General features: G+C 40.6%; 1 protein-coding gene across 2 annotated transcripts in view; it reads left to right on the top strand.

The window, feature by feature from the left end:
- ERBIN (erbb2 interacting protein) overlaps nucleotides 1-18642 on the top strand; it is a 3184408-nt gene that overhangs the window by 3001040 nt on the left and 164726 nt on the right. For both annotated transcript variants that reach the window (XM_044063352.1, XM_044063353.1), the window contains one exon: nucleotides 17521-17715. In XM_044063352.1, coding sequence (XP_043919287.1) covers nucleotides 17521-17715 — 195 coding nt within the window. The remainder of the gene's footprint in view (nucleotides 1-17520; nucleotides 17716-18642) is intronic.

Raw genomic sequence — 18642 nt, 5'->3', positions numbered from 1 at the left:
GCAAAGCCATGGAAAGACTTGCAATGGAATTAATCAGGACAGGGAACCTCCAAACACTAGACCTGCCTTAGGTTGGATTCATAAAGGGCAGGTCATACTTACTGAGCATAACTTGACCTGGCCAAATCTTTTGACACAATTTCCACTCAGGCATAGTAGAAAAGCTAAATTGTGAATATGCCCCTGTGTCACCCTCTGGATTGTCAAATGTCTCACAGATAGGACACAGATAATCAAAATAGAGGAAGTTACCTCCACAAAAACACCAGTAAACAGTGGAGTCCCCCACGGTTCTGTGCTGGGACCTATTCTGTTTGGCATCTATATTTCTGAATTAAAAGCCAGTGCCAAAGGCCTCTATCTGACTAAGTTTGCAGATAACTGCAAGCTACAAATAGTCATTTAATCTCCAAATGACTTAGCCATCCTGCCGGAAGGTTTGTCCCATGTAAATAAGTGGTACTACAATCATGGACTGAAACAAAATGCTAAAAAATGCATTATTGTATCCTTTGGGAAGTCCTCTACCCCCAAGGAACTACCATACTGACAAAATGCCCCTAAGAGTTGACCCAGTTGTTCGGAATTTGGGAACTTATGTTGACAACTTTTGACCAACAAATGTCTACTGTTATAAGAAAGCCCTTTTACATTGCACAGACTGTAAACAAAGGGACTGTGTCTAGATCTAGAGATGTCTTTGTACCCAGTTACTCAGCCCTCAATATGCCAATCATTGAATATAATGCCTCCCTTGGCATGTTTCTGTCCAGACACCTGTATGATGCAAATGGAATGTGCGGTGCAGTGGTTAGCACTGTAGTCTCACAACAAGAGGTTCTCCAGTTCGATTCTTGGCTGTGGTGCCTTCTGTGTATGTCTTCCCTGTGTTCACTTGGGTTTCTTCCAGGTGATCCACTTTCCTGCCACGTGCGAAAGACATGCATCTGGAGTGTTTCTCCCTGGGCCTCCATGAAAATGGCCTCTGTCTCAGTCGGACTTTGCCGGTAAACAAAAGTTACATAAATAAAAAAAATAAATACATGTCCACAAAAATACCTTACTAAAAGGATACAAGGCCTAAACAACATGTCCTATATGGGCCAACTCAAAGCCCTGTCAGTATACTTGGTATCCTGTAGACTACTAAGAGATGACTTGTGTCTGGCCCACGAGGCATCCTCAACCCATTATTGATGGATTTACTGCACATCAGCAAGTCAAATGCCATCAAAAATACTCTGTCTAGGGATGTAAACCTCTTCTGCAACATCAACAGAATGGTTTGTAGGGACAGGTATATACTGCAGAGGATATCACTGCTGAGGAACAGACTCCCCATCCACATTATCCATAATCAAGCGCAACTTAGATCTGTGGCTATGAAATGGAAAATTTATCGTAGGATTGCCCCCCTGTACAGGATTGCCCCCCTGTACTACCAACGGACAGAGGCAGCTCCTAAATGTTTTATTCCATGTATGGGTACCCTCAAATTATCTATGGTATGACCCAGTTATTTTCATTAGGGGTAATGGGTGACATAGTGGCAGATGAGGCACAGTGGAACAGCAGAGAGAGTTGTCACCTCACAGCAAGAGGTTCCCCTGGTCGATTCTTGACTGTGGTGCTTTCCCTGCAGAGTCTATGTATCCTCCCTGTGTTCATGTAGTCTTCTCTATGTGCTCCAGTTTCCTGCCACATTCCAAAAGACGTGCAGTAGGTGGATTGGACACACTAAATTGGCCAAAGGGGTGAGTTGGTGTGTGTGTGTGTGCGTGTGTGTGCGTGTGTGTGTGTGTGTGTGTGTGTGTGTGCGCAAGTGTGAGGTGTGGAAGAACTACTGCAGCAGAGCTAGCAACCTGGTAGTGAAAACGGGTCTATATTGAATCAGCGAACGCTGATTCATCGACCCTAGTTAACCGAAAACTGACAAAGCCGAACACTTGGAGCAGTGATTTTTTCCCAGGGGAAAAAAAATTGCTGTTCCACAAAAAAAGAAAAAAAAAAAAAACGTATTTAATGTGGGGGGCTATGCCCCCCCCCACCCCCCCTACTTAACTATACCAATTCCAAGATCGCACCACAATGGAGGAAATGGCAAACTCCCGAAACTGGCCCAGCGATTTTTTTTCCCCTGGGAAAAAAATCGCTGTTCCGGGTGTTTGGATTGTCAGCTTTCGGTTAAATACGGTCGATAATCTGTGTTCGCTTTTTTAAGCGTTTGTTGATTCAATATAGACCCATGAAAACCTTGGCTATAAACGATTGTTATTGTTGAAGTGACACCCTGACCCCATGTGCAGAAATGGGAAAAAGGGGTTGTGGATGGATGGATCCTCATTACGGGTAAAATATAATTTTTGACCATGGGATGGGTAAAGCCACTCTATAACCAAATGTAATAGGTTATTCTGAGCACAAAAAGGAAACCTGGTTAAACTTAAAATGTCCCACAGTAGTTGTTTTCCTATTTGATAATTCTGAAAGTTCTATGAAAATATAGATACCAACTGAGTTTTTATTGATAATCCAAGCATCCTCTTTTTTATAATACTAATGTCTCTATGGACATTTCTATAGTTCCATAAATGTCTAAAATGAGCTTTCTTATTTTATATAGTATTGGATGTCAACTGATATTTGCAGTTTTATTCCTTACCAGTTTCAAAAATCTGTTGCTTACTTCCTAATACATATTTTTATTATCGTATGACCACTCCTATGTTTAAGCCATCATTTCTTTTCTATTAAGTTTGTCCAACTTCTCTGTCCATCATTCAGTACATTTTCTACAGTGTTTACAGTGTTTAGATGCCCTCCTATATGGCACAAAGGAATGTGATCATAAAAAAAAGTCCCAGCAATCTGGAACAGTCTTATCTCTAACTCCTAACCAGTCCCATATAGACAGTTTCCTTCTGATGGCTACATAACCTGCATGGTAAAATTTCATTTTTGGGCTTTGCACTACATGGTGCATTAGTCATGGTCTCAAACTGAATGCGAAGAAATGCATCATCATTCCCTTTGGCACAAACAGTGTCCCCTCACACTATCAAATTAACAATACCCCAGGTATCCATGAAGTGGTAAGGGACCTGGTATCACATGTTGACTGTGACCTTAACTTCGACCACCATGTGTCTACTGTAGTAAGGAAAGCTTTTTACATAGCACACTTGATTAGAAAAGGCATTGCTTCGAGAGCAAAAGAAGTTATAACCCCCCCCATAATTGTCAGTTATCTGGCCCATAATTAAGTATAATGCCCCATTTGGCATGTACCATACTACCCACCTACAGCAATTAGAGAGACCTCAGAGGTTTCTAGCAAAGATCATCAAGGGGCTCCTGCATGTGCCTTACACAGACCGACTAAAGTCCCTGTCACTATACTCTGAATTGCATAGACTTCTTAGGGGAAACTTGTACCTGGCCTACAGAGCAGTCCAAGTCCCAAACCTAATTAACTTGCTGCATATCCATACATCAAGTGGGACTAGGGTTACCCATTCCAGGGACCTAAATATGGCCTGAGACTTAAGTAGGACATGCTGGAGGGACACACTGATCTCCCAGCGAATGCTGGAGGGACACACTGATCTCCCAGCGAATGTCAAGTGTTTGAAATAGACTACCAATTCATGTGAAATAGAGCACCTCTAGGACACTGTTCAAGAGGAAACTGGACGAGTGGACAGAGCACCGTAAATTCTTACCAGGGATAGAGCCAAAAAAGTACTACATCAGTCTAACCCAACAGTTGCCAGTCAATAAATGCGATATAACTGGTGAAAAATGAGTGTCCAGTTCCAAGGAAAGAGACAGAAAATACCAAAACTGTCATTTACTGGTACATCAGGTTAAGCGCTTTCATCTATCCTCCATAGACTTCTTCAGAACACCATTTCTCAAACTAACAGCCTTTAAATAGTACTAATTAATTCAAATTATCCAATCCTGTGATACACCAATTTGATCTCATGAATATTAATTTCATGGATACTGAATGACTCATCCTGACATGGATTCTCATAACACAACAACCATTTAAAATCATGAAAATACATAGTAAAATAACTAAACAGTTATATTACTGTTTACGCATGATGTAAAATTCATAATATTCAATAATAAAATTACATTATAAAATAAAAATAAAAACTTAAAAAATGTTAAAAGTACAGCTTTTAGTTGTGTCTCACAATAAACGCACAAAACTGTGGGAAACTTGTAGCTCGATGAGTATAATCAACTTGGAACAACACCTACCCTACTATTAATATTACTGTTTTCTTACCCATTCTAGGCCCTTAACAGGGGCTTGGTGGGAATACAATAATTTAATCCGGGGTAAGTGGCTACATTTAATAATATTTGCCACTTCACTTCTCTTTCCCCCCAATACACCTTTCATGTCACCTCCTCTAGGATTAATCTTTACACACACTACAATTGCAAACTTGAAAGTGTTACAAATCTCACTATCCCTAATATGCCTATATAGGGCGTTATTAGTATCTTGCTTTCTTATACAATAAAGATGGTCATATATTCGGTTTCTTAACCTCCACTCAGTTTTTATACGTAGAAAGATGGACATTTTGTACAGATGGCTAGATAAATCACAAACCGGGTCTGACATTTGCCTTTTTGAACCTTACTGTTGTTTTGTTGATATTGTCTATAGTGCGGGTGTGCTCCTTGTATATGGCACAACACTGATTGCAGTGTCCACGTTTGCTTGTACCTACAGAATTTGTATAATTATTTCTATCACTATTTTGGATTTTTCTTTTTAAATTCTTTCCAGTTTTGTATACAAAAGGGGTTCAGTTCCCAATTCATTATGCAGCCCCTCATCGCACCGCAAAATATACCAATTTTTATGTATAATACTTTTGACCTCGTTTACATAAGGGTTAAACCCCAATATACAGGCCCTGTTATATTTCTTATTATTTTGATTACTATTAGTGGGATTCCTGATTCACATAAATTTCTTTATAAAAACCCTGCTGCAGACCCAGAAACTCTCTCTCAGGGTCCCAAAGGGGTCAAGGCTTCCACTGCAAAAAACCTAGAATACCCCCTGATAGGGATTCAAGGGCCCTGGACAGATGGGGGAAAAAAATTATACTTCTGCTACCTTGGCTGTAAGAGCTTTAAATTGTCAATTTCATATGCTTAAATATCAGCAATATCTAATGTCACTGCTTAAACAGAAAATGTTGATAAATTCAGAATGTGCAGAAAACAAAGAAATGCAGGATTTATTGCATGCAGCTGAACAAGTAGGAAAGCATACTTTGCAATGTGGTTTTGATTCTCTAGAGGCCTCTTGCAGGGCCGCTGTTACAGGTTCTGTCATTAGGAGACATGCTTGGTTAAAAGAACAGAATCTGCCCGATCATGTTAAAGTAAAATTATTAGATGCTCCATTACAACATGATACCTTGTTTGGTGTTAAAGCAGAAGAGGTGTTGAAGAAGATGGAGGACAAAGCTAAATCTGTGCAAACAGTCAAGGATTTCTTACAGGTACAGCCTCCCAGATTTAGCAGGAACTGGCCTGTTTGAGAAATGGTGTTCTGAAGAAGTCTATGGAGGATGGATGAAAGCGCTTAACCTGATGTACCAATAAACGACAATTTTGGTATTTTCTGTCTCTTTCCTTGGAACCGGACACTCATTTTTCACCAGGGATAGAGCCCACAACCCTCTTGGATATGGGCAGTCATCGCTAAATGCAATATTGGGTAATGACTAGCATTTCTATTGTATTACACTGGGATGAAACAGATAGGACTTAAAATGACCTCTGGGTCGATAGCCTAGTAATCTCCTATGATTCTATGAACAGTTCTTAAATGTAATTTGGTCACCTTCCAGCTAACACTTGAATGGTCTGAGCCTGGTAACTGATCCAATTTGATTATTTACAAATGCACCTTCCATAATCCATAAAACATGCAATACAGCATCAGTTCTAGTAGCACTATCAACTATCTGAGTATATCCAAGCTCATTACGAACAGTAAAAATCAGACTCATTATCATTGCTCAAAGTTGGGTCATCCCAGTTCACTTTTGGCACATTTAAATCCCTTACTAACTTGCCATGAACTCCTTTGGAAGCATTTTTACATATTAGACAAGTTCACCCAGTATTTCTAGGCTGATTTAGAGATCTCTAGAAAAGTTACACCTCCCACTTCTCTTTCTCCAGCCTATATTTATGCCCGTTATTTCAGAATTATCCCCCTGAAACTTGGCAGATGATTCAAAATGATAGTCCACATAAACAGAGACTTCATTATCTTTCTTTTTCTCTCTAACCAGGTGAGGCTACCACTGGTATTTGCAGAAAGGGTCACAATCCTCTGAAATATCATAATACCAATCCAGTAATCAAGAAAAAGTTCCTGTGCTCAATATTAGAGAGAGATTTTTCAGTGCCCTACTTTCAAGCTGTGTGCAGGATGGATTTGAGGGGGAAGGTAAACCAAAGAAAAATGTAGGAGCTCCAAAAACTGACAATGTGAAGAAGTTTACATCGATCTTTGGTACACATGCAACTGCAAGCAAAGGTCCTATGTACTTGATTTGGTGATTATTCATATGGATGGAGAGGATGTAAACATAGCTGATGAATGAAGAAAATTCCCATGTCTTAAGGAAATGTATTTCTGTTAACAAAGGGCACCACAATATTTACATGCAGACTGTTCACTTTTAACTTGCTAATGCCTTCCTTTAAGACATGTAAAGTCCATATGTCTATTTTAAAATTTTCAACATCAATAACTAATTGTTTTTATTTACTTGCCAGCTGGATAAGGCACATTGAACAGTGTCCCTTTTCAGGGAAGACCGACGAGCAGTGTGGGTCACAAAGCAGCCAAAAGTGAAGCCTGAGGGAATCAAGCCCTAGACTTACATAAAGCAGCTCATTAAGAACTTGTAGCCTTTATGCCCTGTGCAAACCGACAGACTAATAATGAACAGCTGAATGATGAGAGTGGGACTGCACAGAGAACAGAAACATGTACACGCATGTCGGGGTAGAAATGGCACTTCAAAAATAAACCATGAGTCAATCTCATCTTTTTGACTGGCACAACCTCCCACTCTACAGTCAACTGCCACACAAACTATAGGAATGAATGCATATATTTATAATTCTGATGACTGGGGTAGAGATGTTCAATATTTTCTCATGTTGCATACTTGCTTTTAGATAATCCAGTTGGATCCCATTCAAGTCCCTTTTGATTTTATTTTCTAACGAACAGAATAGCACAGATGCTACATAAAAGCAATACAGTATGACAATAAAGGCATTATTTTCATACCACTGTGTGTTAAGTCTATAGTAGTTTGTTAAATTGTTGAGTCAAACTTTCCTAGAGTTATGAACAACTGCAGGCCATTTTGCTCCCTGCCACCTTACAAAATGCAACAAGCTCAGTAATACCAAATTTTAACAGTTCCTTGCCATGGTACTAGTATTTCAACAAATCTAAATCCCTCCAAAATGGTATCTGATGTGTTCCTGATGCCAGCCTAGGGCACTGTCATACTGAGATTCTAGACCATTGTGAACACACACTCATCATGCATATGAATGTTTAATGTTGATGGTTACAGAATGTCAGATAAACAGAGCCATCCAGCCAACCTACTCTTCATGACTTGCATTATCAGCCATATTCAGTGAGGGGGGCAAGATGCATGATGGCACATCACTACATCCTTAAAAGGAGACATCTGATTAGCTGCCTGCTGATTAGCAAGCCATTTCAGAATTTGGGCAGTCAGTACTGTAGGTGAGTGATGTAGTTCTTGTTGCTTAGCCAATAGTAACACTGTTGCATTGAAACTTTGCCAAGTTAAATGTACCACTGTCATATTGAAACTTGGCCTAATTAATTGAACTGTACTGCACAATGTTCTCAAACAAATTTTCCCCACAGGAGACAAGTGCATTATGTGGCATTCCCTCACTTGTTCTAATTTTAAATTTGGTATTTTGGATACTATGAACATAGATTTTAGGGGAGGGGGGGTGACTGGAAGAATTTATTAAGTAAAAAAGAGCTAGTTTGGCAACTCAGAGTAGCAGCTAATTTTCCACCAGGTATAAATGATTCCTTGACAATACTTCCAGCCCTGAAAGAAAAATCTGTGAAACTTTAAGTATTTTAACATTTTTACATGCATTACTGTGTCTGCATTGTTAAACATCTGCCAAAAATATTTAATATATAATAGTGTTTTATTTGTAAATAACTAAGTTGGCTTGAATATTAACATCCTGCGTATTTAATATTGCTCATGTGACAATTTTACATGTGACTTTTTTTGACAATACCATTGGCTCAGTTTTATCTGTTATGTAACATGTACTGGTATAAAAATGGTTATTGAATCAGTGTGCTGTATTCTGACAAAGTCTTCTATGTGAAAGACGAAAGCGGATAATCTTGGTGTGTTTTTGCTGCAATAAACTGAATTTGTATACAGGGTTGTTTGGTGCATTTTCTATTTGGTTCCTGGTCTTCTGTTTTTCGCACTGCACCAGATATTTGGATTTTGTCCGATTTTTGATGTCTCCAGGTTGAGAAGTATGCTCCAAGGATATTATATGTGGACACCTCTCACACACTGTGTTATGTTTTTCAAAAAAACAGATGATCTTCAGACAAAAGAGACAATTCTTACACTCTCTCAAGATACCCATCTCAATCAGGTGGCTTGAAAAGTTGTGCAGAAGTGCTGGTCCATGATATTGATAGGAATGGCTCTGGGGGCAGGGGTAACTATAACTGCTTGGAGTTTGGTTTTAGAATAATGTTTGGGTGGACTTGCTATTGAATATTTAAAATTTCAATTCAAAACAACTAGCCTGGAAACCTTTGTCTGCCGCCAACAAGAACCATTAAACTATTTATAAAAAAAAGTCACTAATTTGATATTAAAATCAGTGCAAGCAGTATCAGTACAGTCAATATTAAACAGTTTTATCAAAGATCTTTTAGCCTGGTGAGTAGTACAAAAGAAGAGACTTTGCAAAATGATACTTATATGCATATTGTCAACAGACAAGGAGGGAATTATGTTGTCAAATTATCATAGGGGCAGGCAACAACAAGATACACTGGGTTTAAGAAAACTACTACAAAAGGGTGGATGGGAGGGCAAACAGACCCTTATCTGTGAGCTGACTGGCCTAGAACTGCTTTAAATAAAAGACAAGTCCTGAATTAGCCTGACTTACACTCAGTATATAAGAATGAAATTAGGGTTTAATGATAGACTAGTTGAGCAGCAAAAATGAACTGCAACTATGTACTGTAATTACTAATACAGGCTTAATGACCTTAGCTAAAGCAGATACAGACTGTTAAAATGAATTTAAAATCAGATCAAGAAACAAAAAAACTTATCTGGCTTTCTGCGTGTAATGGAAATATTACAACATAACATTTATATAAACATTCATTATTATTATAATGAAGGAAGAGGTCATCATTCCAAGATGTCATAGGGAATAGGAATGGAAACACTAAAAATAATCAAGTCTAACACTGTAGCTGGGCCAGGTGGCCTAAATGCATTGTTCTTGAATAACATTGTAGACCTGGTGGCTGTATACTTAAGACAAGCTGTTCCAAAGGAGTCTTGAAACAAGATTTATTCCCCAGATATGGAAGTCTGCTTTGGTAGGGCCAATATCTAAAGGGAACAAAAATCAGTACAGTATGTATCTGTTGCATTATTCATTTGACGCACATTATTGGAAAATTGAGCAATAATTTGAGCTAATGACCATGGAACTAAAACCAGAGCTAGATATTTACCGCTAAGGATTGTGTGAGAGAAGGTCGTGCATGTCGAGCCTAATACACTTTTACCAAAATATTTTGAAAGCTGTGGATATGGGTCTGTTAGTGGATATAGCAACACCCTAAGTACGCAGTCAGTGGTGAGAGACCTGGGCACACAGGTTGACAGCAACCTTACCTTTTATCACCATGTCTCCACAGTGGTAAGAAGGGCATTCTGTATTGCTCATCTCATACGTAAGGGCATTGTCTCCAGAAAAAAAAAAGTTATAACCTCCCTGTACTCTTCCCTCATCAGGCCAACAATTGAGTTACAGTACCCCTTTTGGTATGTACTTTTCCAAGTACCTGCTGCAACTGGAGAGACCACAGAGGTTCCTCACAAGGAAATTTCAAGATCTTTAGCATCTGTCCTATGTGGATCATCTGAAATAATGTCACTTTACTTTATTTCTTACAGACTACTCAGAGGCGATCTCTGCCTTGCATATAAGGCAATCTCTGACCCTGCCTTATTGGAAATGCTGCACATCTGCAAGTCTAATGGTACATAGGTTACTCGCTCTAAAGACCTTAACCTGGTATGTGAGATTAATAGAACCTGCTAGAGGGACAGATTTGTCTCCCAAAGGTTACCATACCTTTGGAGCAGACTCCCACTTCATGTCAAACAGAGCACCTCATTGGCCCTCTTCAAACGCAGTCTGGACGATTGGATGGGTAATTGTAAATTTACCCCGAGATTTCCACCTTTGTCCCCCTTGGACAGGGGCAATAGATGCTGATCACGGAAATAAGGGTAGAACTTGGCAAGACTTGTAAGGGCCCTAGAGCCATTAGCCTAGTAACTTCCTATGATCCTATAATCTACTTTGGACCTCACAAATGCATTTAATTCAGTCCTTTACAGTGAGATTATGAAGGTAATGTGTAAAGTAATATCAGTGGGTGTGTTATTAACCGGGTATCTAATTGGCTGTGTAATAGAACATTTAAAGTTAAAATAGAAGATGCTGCATTTAGGGGTACACATTTTGTTGTGGGTGTACCTCATAGGTATTAGGGCCAGTTTTGTTTACAGTGTTCATGGAAGTCATTTTAGTAGACACTGGAATGTGGATTAATAAACTTGCTGATTGCATGAAAATTGGGATAGTTGTGAGGTCAATAAAGGATCAAGTTAAATTGCAGGGATTTGTAAATGTCTTGTACTTGTCATTGAGAAAACAAATGTACTTTAATGCCTGGAAAAGTACTGTACTTAAGCAACAAAAGATGTTCATCGTGTTTCACTGTTGCAGTCATTACAATTGGGTTATCCTGCTGGCAGGCTACCCGCAGTCGGCCTGAGTTCCAAAGTCTAGGTCTGGCGTAGGTTGCTGTCGCCTCCTCCCTGACGTCAGTGCGCCAGGGGTATAAAAGATGCAGCCAATGCCGTTTTCTTCAGTCTTTCTTGCTGCGCAGTGCCCGAAGCAAAAGTAGTTCGCAAGTGCCGGTCAGCCGACTCCTGAGATTTTCAAATTTGAATTTCAGATCCGACGTCTTCATTAAAGCTAAGTACCCCATTGGGGAAACTTTTTTCTTGCTCCAGACCGATGTCAGAAAAAGTTAATAATTATATTTTTTGTGGGAAGCAAATACCTCATAAGGATTTTCATTCTTACTCTATTCCTTGCCTAGGCCCTGACCACAACATTGCTAGTTGTCGGTTTTGTGGTAGATTTAACCAATGCAGTATTAAGCATCAGTACGATTTTGCATTTCATTATTTTTGCAGAAGATTTAACTATATAATGCCGTTGGAGCAACCGACTACCGGAGTTTATAAAAAGCGCAAAGAAAAGGACAGGCATCCGAGGTCCAAAACCGACGACGAGGCTTCCACTAGGCCTGTCGCCGGTTCGCCGATTCCCAGTGAGGTGCTTTCACAGGCCCTGACACCTGCTACCTCAGAGCCACAGGCCAGTTTTGACTCCCACGTGGAGCCGACTAGGCCGCTGGAAACTCAAGGTATTGGACACTCTGAAACTATTCCCTCAGATAGGTCAGGAGCCGCTGAGCAGGCATCGGCTTCTGAGGGTGTTTTCAGGCCTACACAGCTATATGTAAAACCAACTTCAGCTTCAAAGGCAAAGACTAAAGCAGCCCTAAAGACAAAGAAACAAGTACAACATTCACCTGGACAGGCCTCCATGCCTAAAAAACAGATGCTTAAAATGGCCGAAGACCTAATTACTTTGATCAGGGGTTCTCATCCTCCTTCTGATAAGAGGCCTAGGCAAGAGATAGAATATGCATCTTCAGATCAGGTTTCCATTTCCTCTGATTCCTCTTCTGAACAGGGATATTCTCTTCCTCCCTATGAGGATTCTGATGCTGAAGAATCTATTCCTTCAGCCTCACCTCCTGAGGATTATTCTTTTGGGGAAACCCTGCATACTATGAGGGAGCATTTCCACTGGGAGGGCCAAGATTACTCAGAATCCAAGAAAAGGCTAAGAGACTTCCTTTTATTACCTCAGCACAGGCCCCTTGCTATTCCTCCTGTTTTAGACATTGTAGATGATGTATTTTCAGAGTCCGGACTGTCTCCTGACACTTTGCCATCAGCTCCTTTTAAAGTAGACATACTACAGGGTTCCTGATTCACATAAATTTCTTTATAAAAACCGTGCTGCAGACCCAGAAACTCTCTCTCAGGGTCCCAAAGGGGTCAGGGCTTCCACTGCAAAAAACCCTATACCCTCTGATAGGGATTCAAGGGCCCTGGACAGATGGGGGAAAACGATTTATATTTCTGCTACATTGGCTGTAAGAGCTTTAAATTGTCAATTTCATATACTTAAATATCAGCAGTATATCTAATGTCACTGCTTAAACAGAAAATGTTGACAAATTCAGAATGTGCAGAAAAAGAAATGCAGGATTTATTGCATGCAGCTGAACAAGTAGGAAAGCATACTTTGCAATGTGGTTTTGATTCTCTAGAGACCTCTTGCAGGGCCGCTGTTACAGGTTCTGTCATTAGGAGACATGCTTGGTTAAAAGAACAGAATCTGCCCAATCATGTTAAAGCAAAATTATTAGATGCTCCATTACAACATGATACCTTGTTTGGTGTTAAAGCAGAAGAGGTGTTGAAGAAGATGGAGGACAAAGCTAAATCTGTGCAAACAGTCAAGGATTTCTTACAGGTACAGCCTCCCAGATTTAGCAGGAACTGGCCTGCAAAGAATTGGTCCTTTCCAGTGTCAGGCCACAAAGAGGCAGATACAGGCGCCCCAGACGCAGGTCACAGCCCCAAGGCTCATACAGGCCTAAACAGTGGGGTGCTTCTACCTCCAAAAGTGGAGAAGAAAAGTCACAGCCATACAGGAAACAGTCTCAATGACTTTCCCCTGCCAGCACCAAGCACTTATGTTCTGGCAGCTCCTTTGGGGGGAAAACTAGCAGTTTTTGCACAAAATTGGCACATGATCACCCAGGACAAATGGGTCTTAAATACCGTATCCCAGGGCTACAGGTTCCATTTTCGCACCCTGCCAAGGCCAAACGGTATGTCAGACCTGCCACGCAATCAATGGGCAGAGGCATAAAAACAAGTTTCATCCCTCATGGACATGAGTCATTCAGCAATTACCCACAACAAGAGCAGGGAATAGGATTTTACTCAAGGCTATTCTTGGTGCCCAGAAAGGACAAAACCTGGAGACCAATACTGGACCTGTGTATCCTGAACACATTCCTAGATATTCCAAAATTCAAAATGTTAACTCTGCAGCAACTTCTTCCCATGCTGGGCAAGAAGGCTTGGCTTGTGACTTGAGGCCTAAAAGAGGCATACCTGCATGTCCCAATCAGACAATCATGCAGAAGATACCTCAGATTTATAGCTGGCTCAATGCATTACCAATTCTCTGCACTGCCCTTTGGCTTATCTACTGTGCCCAGGGTATTCTCAAAATGCCTGACACCAGTAATTGCTTTTTGCAGACAGAGGAATTCAAATATATCCTTACTTGGACGACTGCCTTATTCAAGCAGAGAACCAGGACACTCTATTGCAGCATCTGGCTTTTGTAAAAACATTACTAACAAGCCTAGGGTACACAGTAAACGAACAGAAGTCAAAACTCGTACCCTCTCAAGAGATGATATTCCTGGGTGCAAGCTTAAATATAACTGCCCATGTGGCTTATCTCACGCCAGACAAACACAGACAACTGACTACTTATTTCAAAATGTCGGCAACAAAGACCCAGTTATCTGCAAGAAAAATTCTGCAGGCTTTGGGCTTCATGGCATCCTGCATTCTGCTAATTCCATATGCAAGACTGCATATGAGGAAACTTCAATGGTATCTAAAAAGTGTTTGGACTCAACATTGCCACAGCCTGGAAACCATAATTACCCTCATTCCCTGCCTACAACAGGAGTTTCGATGGTGGGCAAAAGCCTGTCACCACAACACAGGACAACCATTCACCTTACCCACAGCCAAGCAGACATTGACAACAGATGCATCAGATTATGCCTGGGGGGCCCATATGGCAGGAAGATGTATTCAGGGCACATGGTCCGCAAGTCAAATGCATCTACATATCAATCAGAAAGAGATGCTAGCAGTTCAAAATGCCCTGACAGCCTTCAAGGATCTACTTCATCCAGGACAACTATTGATAAAGATGGACAATACCACAGTCATTTGGTACATAAACAAGCAAGGGGGCACACATTCCTACCCCCTCTGCAGACTAGCCATGAACTTGTGGGACACAGCATTGATTTACCAAATACATCTGCAAGCACAATTCCTGCCAGGAAGGATAAATACCCTGGCAGACGAACTAAGCAGAAACCTAATGGATCTCCACGATTGGAAATTGGATCCACAAGTCTTCAGCATGATAACAAGGAACTGGGGATGCCCGGACATAGACCTATTTGCCTCCCCTCACACAAAAATTCTGCACAAGGACTTATCACAAGCAAGCATGGAAAGTGGATGCTCTATCTTTCAGCTGGAAAAACTTAACATTATATATGCCTTTCCTCCTCTGCCTCTCCTCTGCAAGGTACTCCTCAAGGTCAGACAAGAGAAGCCAAAAATTATACTGATTGCCCCAGACTGGCCCCGCCAGCACTGGTACCCAATCCTAAAGAGCTTGTCTCCATACCCAGCTTGGACATTACCTCAAATTCCTCACTTATTGACCCAACAAGACAATCAGATACTGCACAGCCAACTCAGGACCTTAAACTTGACAGCATGGCGGATAATATAGCCATTCAAGACACACCTCTTTCTAAAGCAGTCATGGATGTTATTTTGGAGGCCAGGAGGCCTAGCACCAGAAAATCTTATGCAGAAAAATGGAAGAGATTCTGTGCTTGGAACCAGGCACAAGGTATTGACACGATTGTTCCAAATATTCCTCAGATTTTGCAATACTTAACTGAGATGCTGGATAAAGGCCTTTCCTTTTCATCAATTAAAATTCATGCCTCTGCCATTTCAGCTCATTAAAATACAGAACAACCTATTTTTCTCATCCATTACTAAGGCAGTACCTCAGAGGGGCCAAAAACATAAGACCCCCAAGGAGAGCACCAGTACCTGCATGGGACCTCAGCTATGTCTTGGAAAAACTTACACTGCCTCCATTTGAGCCAGCCTCTGCAGCTGATATAAAATTCTTATCCTGGAAAACAGCTCTGCTCCTAGCAATAACCTCCACTAGATCAGTCTCAGAGTTTCAGGCACTCATGGCTGTGGAACCTTTTATCATTTTCCATCCTGACAGGGTTTCTCTGAGGACAAACCCTACATTTATGCTTAAGGTAGTGACCAGTGTGGCCATTCACCAAACAATTCACTTGCCTACCTTTTACCCAAACCCACAGAATAAGGGTGAGAGACTTCTGCATTCTTTGGACATTCACAGACAGCTACGCTTCTACTTGGACAGAACCAAAGCTTTCAGAAAGACTGAACAACTTCTAGTAGCATATGCTGCAGGATCACAAGGAAAGCCTATTTCAAAACAGACTATTTCAAAGTGGATAGGCCACTGAATTCCTTTCTGCTATTCACAGCATGGCAAATCAGTGCCTAAGGGCATTAGGCCACATTCCACCAGAACAGCAGCCACTTCAGCAGCCTTCCTCAGAGTACCACAAACCAAAGACATCTTAGAGGCTGCAACTTGGACTTCAGTGCATACTTTTACAAAGCACTATCACTTACCTCTCTACTCTAAATCCAGGGCAAGCTTTGCCACTGCAGTTCTGCAGGGCCTGATAGCCTCTCCTAATCCTATTTAGCACCAGCCTCCCAACCATAGCTTTGGGATTCAACCCAATTGTAATGACTGCAGCAGTGAAACACAATGAACATAGTACAGTTGTGTACCTACCATAAATGTAGATGTTCGAGTGTATTCACTGTTGCAGTCCAGGTTACCCTCCCTCCATCCCCCTATTACTTGCTGGGACTTATCTGTACTTCTCTATTCTATACAACCTATGTGGTGTATTTGCTTGTAGATGAAGGAAAAATTGTTTTTTGGTTATGCATGCTTATTGGCATTAATGAGCCTACCATTTTAGGGGCACCTGACATCTGGGGCAAGAAAAACTGAAGAAAATGGTGTCGGCTGTATCTTTTATACCCCTGGCGCATTGACGTCAGGGAGGAGCCGACAGCAACCGACGCTGGACCTAGACTTTGGAACTCGGGCCGACTGCGGGTAGCCTGCCAGCAGGATAACCCAATTGTAATGACTGCAACAGTGAATACACTCAAACATCTACATTTATGGTAGGTACACAACTGTACTTTCCTGTTGCCCATCAGCCATAAATAATGTTATTTTTGAAAGTGAGGAGGTTAAAAATGTGGGTATTATTGTAGCTGGGGGAGTTTTGTGTGGGAATACTGTGCAGGTGACTACTAGAAAATGCTACATATTTATAAAAGATATCTTATGAAGCATAAGTAGTAGGAAAGAAAATGTTCTACTACCTATCTACAAGGCTGTAATAATACCTATAATTGAATACGGTGCAGGTGTCTGTGTCTATTTTCGCTCTCAGTACTACAAGCTAGAAAGGTTCCAAACATATTTTACAAGACCAATCACTAGAGTTAAGAACCTGTGTTAAGAGGACAGGCTGAAAGTGTTGTCATAATTTTCATTTATATATAGATAGGTAAGCAGAGATTTAATTTTGATCAAAAAATGTGTGAATGGCATGGCAGCAGCACGAGGAATGAATTTAGGGCTCGTTATGGGAACCAGAAAAATGTTTGTTTGTGAAGTATCCTCCTCATAACAGTATTATAGGGATATGATCATTTCATGGAAGAACTGGTAGACTATGGAATAGTTTGCCATTAGACATTTGAAAAGCTGAAAGTATAGAGGCATTTAAGGATGCACAGGACCAACGGTTTTGACAAGGGTATTTGTATCTACTCTACTATTCTTGGCAAACATTTGTAAAATGTCCTGGAAGACTCCGAGTATGAATTTATAAATGTCGAACATTGAAGTATAGTGCTGGAGGGCAGTGCCTCATTTTTTACAAAACGATAAGGCAGATGGTCAAGGAAATCAAATGTATGTATGTATGTATTTTAGTTGTTTTGATGTACTTGTTTTTTTAAGGTACCTCTTACAAATGGTCAAATGGGGCAGCCTTCATGGTCTCAGTCCAACTACTTTCAAGCCCATCATCCAGTTCCGCAAGCAACTGTTGCGAGGCATCCCTCCAGAGAGCAGCTTATTGATTATCTGATGCTGAAGGTAGCCCAGCAGCCTACTTATTCCCAGACCCTGGGACCTCCAAGACAGGGCCACGAGGTTTGTTTGAAATGCATTCATTTTAATGTTCCTTTGTATTCAAATGAGTCTTAACCATGCGTATAACAGTATAGTGACTTGTTTAGTGCAGTATAGTTACCTTAACAGACAAGCTAAACAGGTCCTGCACAATTATATCACTGCAATGAAAAATTATCTTCTGTTCAAGAAAAGGGCTGGTTAAGAATTGATTGACCTGCTAAGGGGCACCATATTTGCAGATGGTGGATTAATATGCAGAGCTTTATGATTCATGCTAATGGTACACTGCAGTTGCCATGGCATTTTGTATTTACTGCTGTGCACTATTTTTGTGCAGCTCATACTTGGCATTTACTTTTAGTGCCTTCTAACTAAACTGTATTGTGCTAGTCTATTTACTATAATTTGTTTGCTAAATGTTTTACCTTAAAATTATATTCTGCTTACTCATTGGATTTAAACCTGGCTCAAACTGCCCAATCATTCTTCAGCTTTGCCCCCCCAGATTACTGAATATTGGAATATCCTTCAAGGAATTTATCAAGCCCTGAATTTAGCTTGCTTAGGGCAAGACATGTTGAGCAAAAAATATTGTGGGCAGGGAAGACTGTGTTGAAGTTCTAGGTAATCCCTGCACCTAAGTGTTTTGGTTTGTTGGTCTCATCTCACAGTGTATGCATGTTTTTCTTGACAGGCAAGGTTTTAACACTTACCAGCGGTAGTTTTTTTTCTTTTTCCTCTTGTTCCTCTGACTTGGACAAGGGACTAGGCAAATCATGTAAATAGCTCTTTCATAGAGTTTATTTTTCTACTATGTAGTAACAATGATGTTAAAGAGAATTTCTTGGAATGAATACGGATGATTCAGCTCAAGCGGGTATTTACTTCCCTATGTGTCATGAGTATGTAATCAGTTTACTGATGATATTTAGATGTTCTTCGTGT

Source organism: Protopterus annectens, chromosome 2.part1 (assembly GCF_019279795.1).
Source record: "Protopterus annectens isolate FY-2018-M chromosome 2.part1, PAN1.0, whole genome shotgun sequence".
NCBI lineage: Eukaryota > Metazoa > Chordata > Ceratodontiformes > Protopteridae > Protopterus > Protopterus annectens.
The sequence above is the reverse complement of the archived record's forward strand: the minus strand, read 5'-3'. Positions and strand labels throughout refer to the sequence as shown.